Source organism: Pteropus medius, unplaced genomic scaffold (genome assembly GCF_902729225.1).
Source record: "Pteropus medius unplaced genomic scaffold, Ma_sr-lr_union100, whole genome shotgun sequence".
NCBI lineage: Eukaryota > Metazoa > Chordata > Mammalia > Chiroptera > Pteropodidae > Pteropus > Pteropus medius.
This window is the reverse complement of record NW_024349796.1, coordinates 2965454-2986371: the sequence shown is the minus strand read 5'-3', so window position 1 is coordinate 2986371 and position 20918 is coordinate 2965454. Positions and strand designations below refer to the sequence as shown.

The window sequence follows — 20918 nt, the reverse complement described above, 5'->3', positions numbered from 1 at the left end:
AGTCAGGCCTGTCTTGCTGGTCTGCAGAACATTGAAATGTCTTCAGATACTGCTGATAGGCTCGCCACCAGAGCACCCTAAGTAAATTTACCAGTTGACAAGCCCTGTTCCTCCATACATCTTTTAATCAGTTCTTTTCAGATTGTGAACTAACAATCCAGGACCATTGGGCATTTGGGGAAAGCCTCCAGAAAAAGGAGGTCAAGATAAGCAAACAAATGAAGAGGTGGGGGAGAGAATGATGGGAGCATTGAGAGGGATCAAAAGAAAACCTAATAGTAATATCAGAGAAGTCACATATTTGTCTCCCCACTAAAATGATAGCGAAAACTAAAGCATAAATCCCTGAGGGTAAAGAGAGTTGGAGAGATGACAGCAGATAGAAGATTTCAGCTAAATAATTGGATGCTGAGAACCTGACCCATGAGTGGTAACTGATTTGGTAGAGCGGACAAAGCGAGAAACTTAGTCCTGTGGTACGGGTAGTTGTGCAATCAAAATTCGGTCTTCCTTTCTTTATGATGGGCTTTGCTTTATTTTTACTGTTCTTATTTTTTGAGTAGTATACTCTCTCCCAATCGAAGCTGTTAATAGGCTCTCCACCAGTGGAGAAATCAGAATTATTAAAATGCAGTGTTTGTTTTCTTATGTTTCCCTATGTGGTCATCCTTTACATCCCCCTCCTCGTTGTTTGAGAGTCAGTATTTCATGGAAGTGGATAGTTAATGCTTTTCTGGGTTGTAGTGACGGTGGATTTGAAAAGGATGCTGCAAAGAAAAAAACAAATAATATTAACTTAAGAATGTGTTCTAAATTTTGTAAAGTAGTTAAAAATTTGGTACTTCTTTTTGCATTAACATAATAAATTATTATTAGATTCCCAGACTAAACTTGAAAAGACTTCTTTTCATCATCAATTAAATGGGAATTGGTGAGTTCTCTGGGAGACCTAACTGCTATGTGTAATATTTTCCTATGAAAAAGTACTTTAAAAATTTTTTTGTAATAAAATGGCTACATGGATTTAGAGTTAGACTTGAATTCAAATTCTGTCTCTGCCACTTTTCTGCTATGTAACCTTGGGTAAATTATTTAATATTACTGTATCTCAGTAATTTGAGTAATACAGTAATATTTAATATTACTGTATCTCAGTAAAATGAGATTAATAATATCTAATTCAGAGGGTAGTTGTGATGATTAAGTGAAATTAAAATAGGAAAAGCTCTCAGTCTGTCTGGCTCCTCGATAAATGTTAGTTGTCTTTACTTTTCACCTTTCTGTGCTATGTAATAAGAGGGAACATTGGTTTTCTAGGACTTAAGGGAAGGTCAGTTCAATTGAAGGTATGTAGTATCTTTGAATTTTGCCTTATGTATAATGCATGCGTTCCTTGTTTGATATACTTGCTCAATGCTGTAGAAAGAACACAGGAATGGAACTTGGTGGATCCAGAGTCTACTTAGCTTCCTTTTCTACTATTAACTAGATGAACGATGTTGTTCATGTTCCTTGCCAACTTTGGGTCTCATTCCTGATTTGCAAAGTGAAAGTGTTTTATTACAAGATGAGTTCTAAAAGTTTGTTCTGCTCTAAATTCTATGCTCCTGGGATCTGTGAAGCCGAAGATATCTTTTTTTGACCTGGGTTTTATGGGGTGTTGAGATTTGGGATCCATTTGTTGTTGTGAACTCAGTTTAATGTGTTTGCAGGACTTAAGGTGATCGGACGTTACTAGACGAATAGTTGATATTTGGCTTTTTCATTGGAAAATAGTCCTAGCTATGAAAGCTGTTTTGGAGTGGAAATATACTAGGGAGTGGCCATTACTTTTCTTCCTACGGAGATAACGATTACTTTCAAAGGCACGTGGATTTTACTGCTGCTCCGACGACCCTTTTCCTCCCAGCAGTTGTGGACCTTCTTATTCCGATGATGATTTGGAGCGTGTGTGCGTTTTAAATCATGTTTAATGTTTGTTGTGCTGATCTCAGCTGAATTGTCACTACCAAAGGAATCCCCTGACCCCAGGCTAGATCATGTTATTTGTTTACGTGGTATTTTTCCTTTTCATGGTCTAGAGAGTATATATGTCTGATTTCCTAGTCTCTTTCTTCCCAGCTGGACTGAAAGCTCTTCAGGGCAGTGACAGAATCTCTTTGGCTGACTTTCATCTATAACGTCTGACGCATAGTTGACATTCAGGATATATTTTTTGAATAAATGAATAAATTAAAATTGTTTCCCAACAGATATTAAATGAGTAGCAGTATAATGGTAAATAAATGCTCAAAATACTTATTAGAACTAATGATTGTAGCCTTTGCTGTTACCAAACAATGAATTTAAAAGGGAAGAATAATCAAGGTGGTTGTATAAATGACTTTTATTATTGTTTGTGCAAGAACAGTGAACAGTCCCTAGTACAGGAAGCAACTTTTAAAAACTGCTGGCAGAACCAAGAAGTCAGACTGTCCTTGACCCTTAGATCAAATGTTTTGGAGCCTGAGTTTCCTTAAATCTTCTTCAGTTTGGAATAAACATTTTGACACAATGAAAGATTTATTCTATAATTTTTTGGTCTTCATAAACAAAGAGCTTAACTAAATTTGCTAAAACAGAAACCAGAAACTTTCTAATTTTTACTAGTTCCATTTTTAAAAAAAGTTCATTTCCTTTCAAGTGCATAACACTTTAAAATGAGCTCAGCTGTATTAGTAGATAAACATGTTGATTCATTTGGCCCAGAGCTACTGAGTGAAGCGTGGAGGGGCACAGTTTGTTCTTTCTCCCACCCAGTGGCAGAATGTTTTTCTTCCTCTCCTCCCTGTTGAGGGAGAGGACTGGAATAAGTGACTCCCCTTTTTTAGGTTCACTTGAATTGTTTTAAAGGGAAGGGGAAAAGATTTCTTCACCATTTTCTTTTCCTTTTTCTTATTTAATTTTTATTTATATAAAGCATATGCTTCTTACCCAGTGCTCATACTGGAATGGGTATGTAACTGACGGTCGTATATAACTTCACAGGTTTTACAAAGCCATTTTACTTAATGCTCTGTTTTGCGTAATGAGCACGTTATGAGTCAGCGTGTCTTCAAATATGTTTCACTTTGAGGATGGACTTGATTTTGTATGCTATATGCAGTGGCATTGGGATAATAGATATACTCACAGTGACTTATGATAGAGATTTCATGAAGTATATGAAGAACTTTTATAAGGAATAGTTTTTAGGAAATGACCAAAAATATGTGGCTATTACATAAACCCTTTAAGTAATTGTTCAGCGTATATTGTTTGCCGTGTTTCATACCATGTTAGGTATCGGGAATGTGGAAAGATTAATAAAGAATTCTCTCTGCCCTCACGTAGCCTCCCATCTGTGTCCCATTTCCCAAAGCGCACATCATTAGTAGGTAGGCGATCCCCCCAAATAGATTTCTGTCTTTGGATAAGTTTTGGAAATAACTGGACTGAACAGAATAGAAGGTTTCTTTAGTGTAGTGTTCTCAAAAGTGTACATTGTGGAATTTACAAAAGGAAATATACTTTGTAAGATTGTCCAAAATTCTTTGACACAGTTTTTTTCTCATGAAACTTATAGTGTGGGATCTGGGGGTGCAGGGAGCATGAGCGAGAGAGAGGACATGGCACGTGCGGGAAGAGTGATGAGTGGGTCCTGGAATACTCTTCGGGCGGCGTTGGACGAATGTAACATTTTTGTCTAGCCCATACCTCTGAATGCTGTCTCAGAGGTCTAGCATTTGCTCTGCAGAATCTGTTTATGCTGCTTAATCTTTTATAGAGTTGGATGAGGGGCTAGATCTTTTGATTGAATCAGTAAATTGGAAATGGAGATTAGTAATTAATATGAAAAACGGTGCCTGTTATCTCAAATTCATCCTATCTCGAAGCAGACTAACCATTTCTTCCAACGCAGTTATATCCCCTAGCTTTTCTGTTCGATAGACCACAGTAAGGCACCTATCATGTTTACGCCCCTTCCAGGCTCTTAGACATGAGACCACCGAGTCATTGACTTTTTGCTTTGTCTTACCCTCCATAGCTCCTGGAACCAGGTACTGCCTAATTTTTCCTTAACATTCATCAGTTTTTTTCTCTCATTCCCACTGCTGTCATCTAGCTTAGATTCACATGAAGTAAGTGATCAGTAAATATTTGTCAAATGATGGAATCTGGACTCCTGTAATACCCTCCAGTGACAGATGTGCTTGTAGGCACTGCCTGTTCCTTTCAGTCCTGTACCACTTCTGTTTACATTCACTGTGTGATTTATGCAGAGTCTGCTCAGAGCCCTCAGTAGCTCACTGTTGCATAGGAAAATGGCCCAAATGTCGTCCGGCACCAGTCTATCATCTGTTTGAGCCTACACCTCACTACTTATTGATTTATACCGTATGCTTTTTCCACTGACACCACTGCTCACTGTTTCCTACGAAGTTCTTACTTTTACAGTTTCTGTCTGGTAGAATGTATTGTTCCTTATGCTTGGAATTGCTTTCCCCCCCCTCGCCCCCACATACTCTAAACATTAAGTTTCTTGAGGCAATATGGTACAGAGTTTGTCTGCTGAAACAGATAAACCTCCAAGTCTCAGTGGATTACCATAACTTGAATTTTGTTTCTTGAGCAGTAAAGTCCAGAACATGTACAGTATTCCTGATGGGTAGGCGCCTTCTATCTTGTGGCTTCACCATCTTCAGCAAATGATTCGACGTGTGCTCATCTGTGTGAAACACGAAGGGGAAGGAACATGGAAAGGTCACTGGTGGGTGTTTTTAGTGGGCCAAGCCTGAAAATGGCATTCATTTCTCATATTTCATTAGCTGGACCTCAGTCAGATGGCCAGACGTGACTGCAGGACGTCAGGGGAACGTCCCAGGAGAAGAGGTGTTTGTGAACACATGACAGTTTGTCACAGTGCTCAAAAGCTTGGGTTCTGACAGAGAAATCTGGATTTTAATTCTGGCTGTATCACTTGCCAGCTGTATGATTTTGGACAAGTTGCCGATCTGTTCATTTGTGAGATTCAACTAATAATGCAGGTAAAGTACTTGGCATATAGTAATTACTCAATAAATTTTAGCTGTCATCATTCTCCATGACATATCTTGTACCTTTATGGCATAGGTGCTTATTAAATAAATGTTAAATAAATTTAAACATGGCTAGTTTAGGTATTTCTTGTGTTACAACTCCTTTTCCTTAGTTAATTACCTGTGATGAGAACTATCAAAGGATCTGTCTATTCCAGAACTTACAAACAATACTATAATAAGTTATATTATTTTGCCAAATTAAGTCTTTCATAGACATACATTGAAAAGAAAGATAAATAGTGAAATCTCCCAGGAGGTATAGTAAAAGAAAGAGTTAGAAAATAGGAGAGAAAAAACTAAGAAAATTAGAAGACTGGTCCAGGAGTTTCCAAAACCAGAATCTCAGACTTCCAGAAAGAAATCGGAAGAAATGGGGGTAAAAGTCATTAATAAAGTAAATCAAGAAAATATTTTTGAACTGAAGGACATGTTCTTTTTTTTTCAGAGTGAAAGGGCTCATCAAAAACTCTGTGCAGTAGTTGATGATAGTCCCACAGTAAGGCACCTATCATGAAACTTAAGACCTAGACCCCCATGTAAAGGATCAGCAATCAGTGCCTTTACACCGCTCCTCAACAGTAAAAGCAGGAAGACAGTGGAGCAGCAGTGCCTTTAAAATTCCGAAGAAAAATGATATCTAAACTAGTTTAAACTACTAATCAAGTTTGAGGGTAAAATAAAGCTATTTTCAGAGAGACGGTGTCTGAAAACATTCACCTCTCACAAATCTTCAGGAAGCTAAGGAATGTACATAGAAGCGAGAGTGTATCAAGAAAGAGGAGGGCCTAGGAGAGGGGAGAGGGGTGCAGACCCAGCAGAGGGAACACTCAGGGTGGTGGCCTGGGAGAGAGGGAAGAGGGGTGCAGACCCAGCAGGGGGCGAAAGGAACACTCAGGGTGGTGGCTGTGCCTCTGGCCCAGGGTAACCAGTCCAAACTGAAGCGGAACAGAAGACAGGAAGAGATTTCAAGAAGACGAAATTGATAGAAATCTGATGTGAATGAATATATTCAAAGAGATTTGTCAGACTTAGAGAATCTGTAGTTAATTGGGGATAAATACATAGCAGATAAATATATAGGCAATGAAATAAATGAGACACCAGACAGTTATTAATTCTAAGGACAAAATGTTATGCAGGAAAAAAGCAATTATTTACTGCTTGGCTTAGCTCTGAATATCCTATGTAGTCATAATGATTTCAGTGTTAAATGTTGACCTAACCGAAGTATTGAGATAGTGGGGGTGTGATGTGTGGAGGGTGGCAGGACTAGGAAACACAGCTAAAGCTTACACTTTGCCAATAGGCGATCACTAGATAAATGTCTGCAACTGACCATTTAAGAAGCAATGGTATAAACATCACATCACTTAGAGAGATGGAAGTAAATTTCAAAACAACTAAAGAAAGTTTGTTTTGTGAAAGGAAATGTCAGACAGAGGGCTGGGTACTAGTTTTCCATAACAAACCTGGTAGATCTAGTTTATTTTAAAAACGTGCGGATGCACAACGTTTATTTCTGAAACTAGATTTTGGAGAATCCATTAACTTAAGTGGACTTTTTTCTAGATCAGAATATTCTCAGTCGTTTTAGCTTCTTAGTTAAATATTATCCTGGGTTAATGTTCCTGTAGTGCATAATCGGATTCGAGGCATGTAAATCACCTTGTCATTGTCTTCACTTGCTTAGCTTCACAGATGTTACTCGCGAGTGAGGCGATGGCAGTTCTTCCACGTCACCCACTAACCTGGGACCAGCGTGTCCGCGTTTAGCCTGCTCCTGCAATGCGCTCATTCCGTGTCACGTGTATTATGCTCTTCTGTGCGTGTTGCATTACACTGTGTTCTCGAATCAATTCTCATGTGTCCCCCCCTTTTATTTTTTGCTTTCCTTAGTTTCCCTTCCTTTGCAGCTTCTGTTCCCTTACGTTTCAGCAGCAAGGATGCTTGGCACGGTGAGAAGCCGCTGGGCTCCTTCGGCCCCCTCTCCCCAGCGCGTGGATGGAAGGGCAGAGCGGGGGATCTGTGGGTGAGTTACCAGCGCTGAGGAATGCTGTCGCTCTCCAGAGTTTCTGGTTCGGCAGCTTCTAATCATTATTACCATCTCTGCTTCCAGTGCTTTTAATAACTGTCGGGTTCATGATTGACTGGGTTACTTATCTGTTAGATTCGGAGTTCTTAATTGTATGTAAAAATGAACTTACTAGTTCAATTTGGCTTATTTAAGCAGAAGAGGGATTTATTAAGGATATGGGAGGTCTCGGAATTGATGGGAGGGCCAGGCTGGGAGGATTGGGGCTGCACAGCTGGGAGCAGTGCTGCCATTCCTAAAATAGCTGTAGAAAAACACTCAGTAACTGAGTGTCCCGCTTGTGAAGCTTGTCCTTCTCTATGACAGTAATATCGCTGTTATACTCTCTAATGATAAACTTGTAAGTTGAGAAATTATTACTTTTCTTTTCAAGTGGCAATCATTGTGGGGGGAATGATGGGATGACTGGATTCGTATATCCCAGAATTTCAAATCCAGAGATGGGGGGAAGAGGAAACGTGAATTTTCAGGAGATGAAGCATAATTTGGCCTTCTTCGAGCAGAGTTAGAGGACAGCCTTAGGTCAATGCATTTCTCAGTGCATTCTGGTTAAAATAGAATTCAGATCCTTTGATTAAAACCCTCCACTGTTTTTTTGGTCTCATATAGAAGAACAAATCTAAACTTCTACCCATAGTCTTTCAGGCTCAGGATGCTTTGGGTGGAGATGGATTTACCGTGAAGCTAATGAAAGCTTGCGGCTTCTGCTTGCGGAGGCCTCCTCCTGGGCTGCACCTGCGTCGGTTTAGGCCTCTGTCATTCTCCACTTTGCCTTCTCCCTGTCACCCGTCCCGTCCTTTCAGGTTATGTGGGAGTGGACACAGGCAGTTTCGGAACCCTAAGGAGAGAGGTGTGAGAATCGTCTATGTCATTTGCAGTCACATTCACGTATAGTTTAGTCACAGAGAGCCCGCCCGGTGTAAGAATGCCTCCTAGCTGCATCCTCATATGAAGTGCAGGGCTAGAGGCCCAGGGGTGGTATGAACTTGGACTGTGCCACTCAGCCAGCTCTGGAAGAATGTGGGTAATGGGGAAGAAACCAAGACTGACCATTTGCAAGTTTGTTGAACATTTTTCTAATCTTATACCTCATATGTGAAAGAAACGTAAAAGAGGCTTTCACAGATTCAATATTTTGAGATATTTATATAACATTACCAATAGCTGTGAAGCTGAAAGAAACTTTTCTATTAGTAGTAAAAAATAAATTATCACTCTTTATTCAAGGTAACAGACTGAACTATTCTCTAATCTCTATAGAAAGTGATATTACAAAATCGTTGCCATATGAAGAAGCAATCGAGTAGTACAGTCAATATATAGGAAAATTATTATAAAAGTGTGCCAAAGGGTTAATTATTAAAAATGTTATATTATTATGTAGGATTTTTTGATGTGGTTGACGACTTTTAAAAATTTCTAATTTAATAGTTTCGTTTTTCATACTAAATAAATACTCTATTTAGGACCCAATTTTGTTTTCATAATTTTGTATTTCTTTTCCTAAGAGAGCCCTACCCCAAATCGCGTACGTTTCAGGCTCCATCAAAACCTGGATTTATCCCTGGATTTCTTGTCTATCTCTTTAACCTCATCTCGTATATTCATTCTCTCAGACATATTTATCTTTTTTTATTCTTCAGATGGATTATGTTCTCATGTCAGGCCTGTGCACTTGCCTATTACACTCTTTCCTTACCTTTTTGAAGGACTTTTCATTATTTTTGTTTCAGGACCAGTGCCATCTATGAGTCTTTGACACCCAATTTTAAGTACCGTTTTCTTCCTCCTCCATCTCGACCGCATCACCTGTTTCATTTCCATAGCATTCGACATCCGACTTTTTGTTTATTTGTATTTTCATTGACTGCCTCCATCTTTCAGAATATAAAGCTCAGTGTTTAATAGCTATATTGTTCACTGCTATGTTCCCAGAGCGTAGAACAGTGCCAAGACCTTACTAGGCACTCAGTGGATATGTCTAAGATGAAAAGTTACTCATGAGCTTGAGCGTATACATTTTGCTACTTATTTATTTGCTAGTACAATTTCCTTTTTTGTTAATTTTTTTATAAATCATTTGTGTATATTCACAGAACATGATGCTTGGTTGTCTTATCAATTTGTATAAACTCTCTTGTGGTCTCTCTGGCTGCAAATATTGCTTAAGTCTATTATCTGCCATTATATTTTGGTTAAAAATATTCTGTTTTAGAATATTCGAGCAAATAGAAAAAGTATAGAGAATGATAAAATGAGCACTCAAGTATGCATCTCCTAGCTTTGTCATACTTTATTATCAGATTTCTCTTTTATTAATCAGATATTACAAATACACTTGAAGTTTCCTTCCTAATAGTACTCCGTTATCCAGAGGTACACCTACTTCAGGGTTTTAGCATTCTCATGCATTTATATTAAAATTCTTTTCTTATGTATAAGTGTACATATAAACAGTAGAACTAGTATGTTTACAGGCTTTATTAATGATACCTTACTGCACATATCTTCTGCAACATTCTTTTTTAACGTTTTTCTAAGATGTGTTCATGTAGCTACATGGAGTTCTGATTTCTTCATTTTCACTGCTGTGTGGTTTTGCATGTTCTGTTGAGGGGCATGAAGTGGTTGCCAGTTCTTCCATATTACAGAAGTGGTGCAGTGAATATTTTTGTTCCTGTTCCATGTGTTCACATGGATTTTTCCCTGAGATATATTATCGCGAAGGGGTCCACACAGCCACAAGACGTGCCCTGTTGGCGTGTGGATGATTTTGTGCTGACGACAGTTGAGACTCTGTGGACTCGGAAGAAGCTTCTGCCTCTCCCTTGACTACCTAGTAGAATCTCAGTTGGAGGTCTTACCCATCATAACAGAAATAACCTTTTATGATTTAGCGACATGGCAGGGCAAACATCTAATTACTGAACATCTGTTCTTCTTTTCCTGCGAATTACCCTCCTCTCCTCTGAAGCCCCAGACCCCTTATGTCATTCCTTAGCTCGGTATGTCACGTATACCTTATTTTACCTTTCTGTCACTGAACCTCTCATGTATGTGGGCTTCCTGAATGTATACATGTAATTAAATCTGATTGTTTCTCTTGTTAATGTGTCTCATATTGATTTAAGTATTAAACCAGCTGGAAGAACCTATAAAGGTAGAGGAAAACTTTTCCTCTCCAACAATTGCAAGTATAAAATCGCCAAGTCATAGGGTATGCTCAGCCTTCCCCTTTACTAGATTCTGTGTGTCGTTTGCTAAAGTAAGTGGTTGTTACCAGTTTACTCCCACCAACGGTTTTGAGACATGTCATCTCTCCATGCCCTTACCAGCATTTCGTGTTGTCAAACATAATTTTTGTTACTCTGATGTGTGAGAAATGGTATTCAGTGTTTTAAATTTGCATTTCTCTGGTTTTGAATTCTCTTTTATATGTTGATCACTTTTTAATACCTTTTATGAATTGTTTTTCTATCCTTTGTCCCCATCCCTTTTTTGTATTGGATGATTTGTCTTTTTCTTACTGATTTGTAGGAATTCTTCATATATTGATAGTAATCATTTGTTATTTGAATTGCAAATATCTCCTTTCAGTTTGTGGCTTGGTCTCTTAGTAGTATCTGTGCTAACTTTCTTTGTACTAGATTTTTCAGTTTAATGTAGATACATTTATCAGTCTTTTCCTCCATGGTTTTGTTTGTGGTATGATATTTAAGAACCTCCTTTCCTACACTGGGGTTATAGTGATAGTCTCTTTATTAATTATCTATTGCTGCATAATACATTACTACCAAACCTATGAGAGAAAACAAACAGTAAACATTGTTTCTCTCTGTTTCTGGGCGTAGTGCAGCTGGCCGCGTGGTTCTGGTCTTGCTCTCTCAAGAGGTTGCATCAGGTGTTAGTGTTAGGCAGGGCTTCAGTCATTTGAAGTTTTAATGAGGGCTGGAGGACTTGCTTTTAAAGATGGCCCACTCACATGGCTGGTGAGTTGGTGTGGGCTTTTGGCAGGAGGCCTCAGCTCCTCTTCATATGGTCCTTTAGTAGGGCCACTTGAGTCTCCTCATGATATGCAGGCTGGCTTCCCCAAGTCAGTAAGTGAGCCAAGAGAATGAGGTGGAAGCTAATGTCTTTTATGATCTAGCCTTTGAAGTCACTTTCAAAGTGTGAGGGTCACTGGAGGCTCTTTTGGAGGGTAACTGCCCGAGTGTCTTATATTTTCTTATAAGATACCTAAGAGTTCTTTCACATTTATATCTTTAATCTGCCTTGAGGGAGGGTGTGTGTGTGTGTGTGTGTGTGTGTGTGGCGTGCGGTGCGTGTGTGTGTGTGTGTGTGGTATTATGGATGGGCTCTAATCTTATGCTTCTAAGGGTATAATAGTTTTCCTAGTCTCATTTTCTGAATAATCCATCATAATCGTTCCATTTATATGTGGGCTTGTTTCTAGGCTCTCTGTACTTCTCCTTTAGCCTTTTTTTCTATTTCTGTGCCAATACCACTTAAAATAAGTATTGATGTCTCTAAAGCAAATCTCACATTATTTTTGTTCTTCATAGTTGGCCTGGCTCTTCTTATGTCCAAAAGGCCATTAAGAGAGAAATTATTAAATTCATTTGAGTTTTAGAATCAGTTTTTCAGGTTCCATGAAAAGTCCTGTTGGGATTTTCCTTCTTTTAGGGAATATAAATTATGATCTTTTTAAAATTAAAAAAGTAATAGGTGCTTATAAAGATTTGTGAAATACAGATAAGTTAAAAGTAAAACTTAAGTATCCATAACCCCATTATACAAACTATTATTGTAGCATTAGGAATCCTACATATTAGATTTGATTTTACAAAAATTCTTCTGTATTACAAAGGTATTATATTGAGAAAAAATAAGGATTAACATTCTTATTATACAACATGCTCCATAAATCATTAGGAAAAAGATAACCTAATAGAAAAATGGACAAGGAATGTGAACAGGTTTTTGACAGGAGGATGTATAGTTAGCTAAGAACGAAAAAGAATGAGGAAAAATGTGAAATAAAACAAAAATGAAGCAGCATTTCCCCATTTGTATAGCATCGTGCATGAAAAGGAAAAAATTGGAGACAATCTTAAGTGCGTACCCAGAGAGGAACGGTTAAACAAGTACATCCATTCAGTGGGGTGTTAAGCAACTGTTAGAAAAAAAAAGATGGCTCTCCTGTGTGCGAACATGAAAGAATGTCTAAGTCATAATGAGCAAAAAATGTAAATTGAAAAAATAGTTTCTTTAATGCACTATTATGTTTATAAAGAACATGTTATGTATGTGTTTATTTGTTCATATAAAGCATTTTTAGAAGGCCGTATAGATTTATTAAGAGGAGTTACCCAAGAATGCGGAGGTATATAAGAGAGGGGACCTTACTTCTCTATTATTTGGATTTGTTTCAAAATCATGCCTTACTTTGCAATTAAAGTAAATGTTTTTTTTGGGTATAGTTTCCCATAGTGTTTGTTTTTTCTGAGGCATAACTTTATTTTTATTTTTTATTTTTTAAAACAATAGTAATCTATAGGTAGATACAATTTTGCGCCTTAAATTTTTCAGTCAATGGAAGGATTCGTTCAATGCAGACTGGAGAAGCACCAGTCTGGTTTCTATTTTCAGGCGCCCTGGAAGTTTTTATCTTGACATAATTTCAGACCTACAGAAAAGTTAGGAGAATTACAAAGACGTCCACATGCCCGTCCCTCAAATGCTGACGTTTTCCCACATCCGCATTCTCTTCCTTTTTTATCTTTCCCTCCCCTTTCTTCTCTGTCCCCTTGCTTTGTCCCTCTCCCCCTCTCTCTAGATGATTTAAAAAATGTATTTATATGGAGACGTTTTAAATATACTTCAAGGTCACTTCATAAGTTATGTAAATGTCTAACCATTATACTTTACACCTGAAACTAATATAAAATAATATTGAATGTGAAGACTTTTTTACATTCTGGCATAAGATATTCCAGACTCATCATCTGCTTTCCCTTTCCTCGCTCCAGAATCAGCCATTTCTCCAGGGAGTTCTGGTTCCTTTTAGTGGAGAATAATATTATATTTCTTTTATTCTTAATTCTTTTATTCTTAATTACTTACATTCTTAAATACTACATGTTTTTTATGCTATCCTGATTCGATTTATTTTTGCATGAGTACTATACTGTTGTAATTATTTCAAGTTTTCTGTATATGTTTTTCTAGTGGGAGTTTGTATTTTTAACATATGTCATACATGCAAAAGGTTATCTATAACATATGTGATCATATTAAAGAATAATCACAAAGCAAATACACATAAAAATGCCCTCGCTTAAGAAACAGAATATTACCGTTATATAAGGAGTAGCCATTGTGACTTTTAAAAAAATAAATTTATCGGGGTGGCATTGATTAATAATATAAATTTCAGGTGTACAATTTTATAATGTGCCATCTGTACACTCTATAGTGTGCGCACCACCTGCAGTCTACCTCCTTCACCATGTACTTGACCCAGTTTACCTTCTTCGTCTCCCAGACGCCTTCCCCTCTGGTAACCACCATTCTGTTGTCCGTATCCATAGATTTTTGTTTTGTTTGTTCATTTGTTGGTTTTTGTTTTATATACCACATATGAATGCTTGCCCTTTTCCATCTGACTTACTTCACTTAGCATAATACTCTCCAGATCCATCCATATTGTTTCAAATAGCAATGTTTCACCTTTTTTGTAGCCAAGTAGTATTCCATTGTCTATATCTACCACATCTTTATCCAGTCACCCATCGAAAGACACTTGGGTTGTTTCCATGTCTTGGCTATTATGAATAATGCTGCAGTGGACATAGGGGTACATGTATTTTTTTGAATATATGTTTTCAAATTAGTTGGGTACATATCCAGAAGAAGGATTGCTGGGTCATATGGTAGCTCTCTTCTGAATTTTTTGAGGACTCTCCATACTGATTTTCCTAACAGCTGCCCCAGTTTACCTCCAGCATTATGCGAGGGTTCCCTTTATTCCACACCTCTCCAACACTTGCCATTTCTTGTCTTATTGATAATAGCCATTCTAACAGGTGTGAGCTGATAGCTCATTGTGGTTTTGATTTGCATTTCCCTCATAGCTAGGGAAGTTGAGCAGCTTGTCATATATCTATTGGCTATGTGTATGTCTTCTTTGGAAAATTGTCCATTCAGGTCCTCTGCCCATTTTTTAATCAGATATTGTTTTGTTATTGTTGTTGAGTTGTTTGAGTTCTTTAGATGTTTTATACATTAGCCCCTTATTGGAGGTATTGTTTGCAGATTATCTTCTCCTCCTTGGTTGGTTGCCTTTTTTGATGGTTTCTTTTGCTGCGCAGAGCTTTTTAGTTTGGTGTAGTCCTCCTGAATTTTTTGTTTTAGGTCTGGTGCCTTTGAGGTCAAGTTCACAAAAACTCCTCTGAGACTAAGGTCCATTAGTTTAGTGCCTTTGTTTTTTTCTGTGTATTTTATTGTTTCAGGCCTTATATTCAAGTCTTTAATCCATTTGAGTTACTTTTTGTGTATGGTATCAGAATGCAGTCTAGTTTCATTCGTTTGTATGTGTCTTTCCAGTTTTCCCAACACCATCTATTGAAGTGATTCTTCCTTTCTCCATTGTGTTTTTGGCTTTTTTGTCAAAAATTAGTTGCCCATATATGTTTGGGTTTATTTTTGGGCTCTCAATTCTGTTCCATTAGTCTGTGGGTCTGTTTGTCTGTGAATACCATACTGTTTTGGTTATTGTAGCTTTGTAGTATAGTTTGGAATCATGGAGTATGATACCTTTGGTTTTGTTCTTTTTTCCCAGAATTGCTTTGTTTTTTTTGTGGTTCCATACCAGTTTGAGTATTTTTTGTTCTATTTCTGTGATAAATGTCATTGGGATTTTGATGGGGATTGCATTAAATCTTCATATTGCTTTAGGTAATATGGCTTTTTCTAACTAATTCTTCCAATCCATGAATTCTGAATATCTTTTCATTTCTTTGTCTTATTCTATTTCTGTCAACAATTTCTTGTAATTGTCAGTGTACAGTTATAAATGGGATTTTTTTTTCATTTCTCTTTCTGATATTTTGTTAATATATATGAACACAGTATTTTGTATATTGATTTGCATCCTGCAACTTCACTGTATCTGTTTATTGTTTCTAATAGTCTTTTAGGGGAGTCTAGGGTTTTCTGTACTTAGAATCATGTCATCTGCAAATAGTGACAGTTTTACTTCTTCATTTTCAATTTGAATGCTTTTTATTTCTTTTTCTTGCCTGATTGCTCTTGCTAGGAGTTCTGGTACTATGCTGAATAACAGTGGGCATCCTTGCCTTATAGGATAAGCTTCAGTTTTCCACCATTGAGTATGATATTAGCTGAGGGTTTGTCACAGATGGTCTTTATTATGTTGAGGTGCTTTCCTTCTAACTCAGGGATCTTCATCCCTTGGACTGTGGACCAGTACTGGTCCATGGCCTGTTAGGGACCGGGCTGCACAGCAGGAGGTGAGTGGCAGGCCAGCAAGGAAAGAAAGCTTCATTTGTCTCTGCAGCTGCTCCCCAGCACTACGATCACTATCTCAGCTCCACTTCAGATCATCAGGCATTAGATTCTCATAGGAGCACTGGTCCCTGGTGCCCACAAGGTTGGGGACTGCTGTTTTAACCCATTTTATTGAGTGCTTTTAATCATAAATCAATGTCATATTTTCTCAGATGCTTTTTCTGCATCTGTTGAGATGATCATGTGGTTTTTATCTTTTATTTAGTTAATTTGGTATATCACATTGATTGATTTGTGGATGTCAAGCTATCCTTGCATTCCTGGAATGAATTGCACTTGATGCATGAAGATCCTTTTAATGTATTGTATTTACATTGCTTATATTTTGTTTAGGATTTTTGCATCTATGTTCGTTAGAGATACTGGCCTATAATTTCCTTTTTTTGTGTGTTGTTCATGCTTAGTTTTGGTATCAGAGTAATTTTGGCCTTGTAAAATGAGTTGGGAAGTATTTCCTCCTCGGTTTTTTGAAGGAGGTGGAGAAGGATTGGTGTTAAATCTTTGAATGTTTGGTCAATTTAGCAGCGAAGCCATCTGGTTCTGGACTTTTTTTTTTTGGTTGGGGGGTTGATTAGTGTTTGAATTCACTTTCTAGTGATGGATCTATTTAAGTTTTTCATTTCTTTGTGGTTCAGTCTAGGAAGGTTATGTATTTCTAATAATTTGTCCACTTATAGGTTATTGAATTTGACGGCATATAGCCTTTTATAGTATTCTTGTATAATCCTTTGTATTTCTGTGGTATTCATTGTTACTTCTCTTTCATTTCTGATTTTATTTATTTGAGTCTTTCTTCTTTTTTCCTTAGTGAGTCTAGCTAGAGTTTTGTCAATTTTACTTATCTTTTTAAAGAATAAGCTCTTCGTTTTGTTAATTTTTTTCTTTTGTCTTTTTGTTCTCTATTTCATTTATTTCCACTATGATTTTTATTATTTCCTTTTTTCTACGTACTTTGAGCTTCATTTGCTCTTCTTTCTCTTGTTCTTTAAGGTGTAATATTAGATCGTTTATTTGAGATTTTTCTTGTTTCTTGAGGTAGGCCTGCAATGCCATACAATTCTAAGTACTGCTTTTCTGCATCCCTGAAATTTTGGTATGTCATACTTTCATTTTCATGTGTCTCTATGTATATTTTGATTTCTTTCATGTCTTCTTTGGCCTAATAGTTTTTTAGTAGCATGTGGTTTAATTTCCACATAGTTGAGGTTTTTTTTCAGCTTTCTTCTTGTTCTTAATTTCCAATTTCATAACATTGTGGTCAGAAAATATGCTTGATATGATTTCAGTCTTCTTAAATTCGTTGAGACTTTTTTTGTGTCTCAACATATGGTCTGTCCTTGAGAGTGTTTCACGTGTACTTGAGAAGAATTTGTGTGCTGTTGTTTGGGAATGGAAAGTTCTATAAATATTGATTATGTTCATTTGAGCTAATGTGTCGTTTAATGACGATATTTCCTTATCGACTTCATGTCTGAATGTTCTGTCCATTGCTATACATGGGATATAATTGTATTTTTGTCAGTTTCTCCCTTTAGGTCTGTTAGTGTTTGTTTTGTATATTTTGGTGCTCTCAAGTTGGGCGCATATATACGGATAAGTGTTATGTCTTCCTGGTGAATTGTTCATTTTATCATTATAAAATGTCCATCTTTATCTCTTGTTAGTTTTTTTTATCTTGAAATCTTTTGTCTGATGGAAATGCTGCTATACCCACTGTTCTCTGGATGCCCTTAGCTTCAAGTATCATCTTCCTCCCCTTCACTTGAGGGCCTATGTTTGTCTTTGGAGCTGAGATGAGTCTCCTGCAGGCAACATGTAGTTGGATCTTGTTTTTTAATTCATCATGCTACTCTGTGCCTTTTCACTTGTGCGTCAGTCCATTTACATTTGGAGTGATTAGTGTTAGATGAAGACTTACCACAGCCATGTTATCTTTTGTTTTCTGGTTGCTCGATATCTCTGTTGTTTCTTTTCTCTTGTAATTGTCTGCTATTTTAGTTCGGTGATTTTCAAAGTTTTTTTTCCCTCTGTTTTATCTTTTTTTTATGTTTTGTGCCTCAGCTCCGAATTTATCTTTTGTGGTTACCATTAGGTTTGTGTAAAATGTGTCATACATAAAATAGTACTTTTTTTCTGAGTGCCTCTTGTCTGCATTCACTCAGACCCACTAAGTCCTTTTCCTACCCTTTATGATTTTGTTGTCACAAATTGTCACTTTTTATGTTGTGTATGTTACCAAATTGCAATAGGTATAGTTATTTTTAACACCCCCCCCCATTCCCTTTAACCTTTATGTTTAATAAAGGTTAAAGGGAATGGGGGGGGTGTTAAAAATAACCTATGTTTAATAACCTATTCTGAAGTAGATTTGCAGTTTCCTGCCTCTGTCTTTTAATCATCTTACTCAGAGTTTTGCATACTTTTGTCTTTTTGTTTCTGGTAGAGGAGCTCCTTTCAACATTTCTTATAGTGCAAGTTTTGTGGTGGTAAATTTGCTCAGCTTTTGTTTGTCTGGGAAAGCCTTTATTTCTCCTTCGTATCAAAGGGCAACTTTGCTGGGTATGTTATCCTTGGCTGGTGGTTCTTCTCTTTCAATATTTTGAATATTTCTTTCCAATCTCTCCTGTTTTGTAATGTTTCTGCTAAAAAATCTGATAATTATCTAATGGGTTCCTTTTATAGGTTATAGTCTTATTTCCCCCTGGCTGCCTTGAGAATTCTTTCTTTGTCATTAATTTTTGACAGTTTGAATAAAGTATGTCTTGGAGAAGGTCTTTTTGCATTGATATGATTAGATAGTCTTGTTAGCTTCCTCTGTTGTCTAGTTTTTTCTATAGGCTCGGGTAGTTTTCATTAGTTCTTTCTTTACGTAGGCGCTCCGTTCCCTTCTGCCTTTCTCCTCCTGGTCTGCCTGTCTTCCTCGGGTTGCTCTTTCTAATGTGGTTCTCGTGGAGTTCTCGTAGAGCTTGCTTGCTCTCACGCGCATTCTTCCTCCCCAGTCCCCAACTCTTAGTTCTTACTCTTCTTCCTCTCGGGCCATTTCTTGGTTTCTGTCTTTGAGTTGGCTAATTTTCTCCTCCATCTGGACTGCTCTGTTTCTAGTGGTCTCTAATGCATTCCTCGTTTCATTTATTGAGTTCTTCAGCTTCAGAATTTCTGTTTGGTTCTTTTTTATGGTTTCAGTCTCTTTGATTTAGTACTCCTTTTGTTCATTAACTTTATTTCTGAGTTCATTAATTTTATTCCTTGAGTTTCTTCATCAATGCAATCTTGAATTCTCTGTCATTTAAATCACAGCCTTCCCCGACTTTGAGTTTGGTTTCTGGAGACTTTTCATTTTCTTTCTGTGCTTCCAGGTTACCTTGGTTGTTCTTGGTATTGGATGAATTGTTCCTCTGACTGCACTTTTGAAGTAATGATTTCTTTTCTTATTTATATACTGTTTTCCTCGCAAGGATTCAGTAGGTTAATGGGCAGTGCACTTTCTTTTGTCGTCCAGTAGATGGCGCCCTAGCGCAAGTTGAGGGAAATGCCATGCCCTCCCTGCAGTGGTGGGTGTCCTCTCTGTGACCAGCTTGCCTCAGTTCCGTGGCACCATCCCTGTGGTGGGGGAGTGTGGTGAGTGGTGGACAGCTGGATTTTCGAGAACCCAGATTGCCTCTTTTCCCCTCCGTGTTGGGTTTTTCCGCACTCTGCTGGTGCCCGTGGGGCAGAGATCCACGTTTGTGATCCTGCAGCTCCTTCCCCTTCCAGTAATGGCGCTTGGCACCTCTGTTTTGTTTACAGCTTCTGGCCACATCTACTCAGTTCTGCCGTGCTGCGGATGGGTGTCAGGGAGAGGCCCTTCCTGGGAGGGAAACTGCTTGTGCCCCAGTTAGGCTCCAGGCCCTAGTGGGAGGGCTGCAGGCTGACTCCCTGCTGTGGTGCTCGCGGGAGCTGAGCAGAGCCCAGAACGGTCCGCAGCTCCTCCCAGCCAGGGTCCCTGGTCGTTCTGGTCGGCCTCCTTCAGATGTCCTGCCAAGTAGATCTTTAGGCGCGTTTGTGTGTGGAGCCCGGGATCCTTTGTCAAGTTATAATGGTCGGATTTATTGTAAATTTAAGGGGAGAAAGAAGGAGTCTTCTCACTTTGTCATGATGCTCACGACTCCACGTGTTATATTTTAGTCGTTTAATTACCTTATTCGATCTCTGCTATATATATATGATACTGATGAACAATCGTCTTTTCTTGTCCTCTAGAAGGCCATCATTCTTGCCTTTCCTGACGACTTTGACTGTTTATCTCATTCTTCTTCTGGACTCTGCTTTGTTGGTTAGGTTTTAAAGGGTAAAGTTTCTTAGGATTCTGTCCTACATTTAGAGAACCAGGCACTGTCACTACTCAGACATTGCTCGTGGGGAGTGAATACTGGTTCCAGCCCTCTGGGGACAGTATATATTATATTATATTTATATAATATATTTAATATTTAATTGTGTATAACATATATGTATTATATATTATATAATATGCATTTAATAATATATATTAAAATTACTAATGTATATTCTCACTTCTGGGAATGTACCCTTTAGATATATTTACATATTTCATAATGATGTCTGTACAGGGTTATTCACATGAGTATTGTATGTGATAGCAAAAGATTTGGAGATTATTCACACTACTCTGAAAAGTTTATTAACATTTTTCTCTCTTTTTCTATTCATATTTGTATCTACATGAGGCTAGATTTTCTTCATATGTGTCAGCCAAAAGGCAGATTGCAACAGAGTGAGAAGAGCCCAAACATCCCTTCATAAATAGTGGATTGGTTAAGTAAATTATGATAGAGTAATACAGTAGAATATTATGCAGTTGAAAAAGAATAGAAAGATAGTATTTATATGGAAAATCATGGAAAAATCACTGCAATTAAAAAGGAAAAGAGGAAGGTGCAGAACATATTATATATCACTTTTTGTGTAAAGGAAAGAGAATAAGATTATATAGTTGTATTCGCTTATATTGCTGTAAAGGAACTCTGGAAGGAAAAAGAAGAAACTAACACATTACCCCAAGGAGCAGCGTACGGACTGCACAGATGACAGACAGGAGTGTGATGAGACTGTCGCAT

General features: G+C 37.7%; 1 protein-coding gene across 5 annotated transcripts in view; it reads left to right on the top strand.

Moving 5' to 3' along the window:
- The window catches only part of AKT3 (AKT serine/threonine kinase 3), a 264003-nt gene that overhangs the window by 37684 nt on the left and 205401 nt on the right, over positions 1 to 20918 (top strand). Inside the window, exon 1 of one of the 5 annotated variants that reach the window (XM_039883229.1) lies at positions 6523 to 7149. The exons of 3 other annotated variants lie outside the window; for them this stretch is intronic. In XM_039883229.1, coding sequence (XP_039739163.1) covers positions 7064 to 7149 — 86 coding nt within the window. In that variant the 5' untranslated portion in view covers positions 6523 to 7063. Of the gene's footprint in view, positions 1 to 6522; positions 7150 to 20918 lie in introns of those variants that run through there. One more of the 5 variants, XM_039883227.1, reaches the window with a different exon arrangement.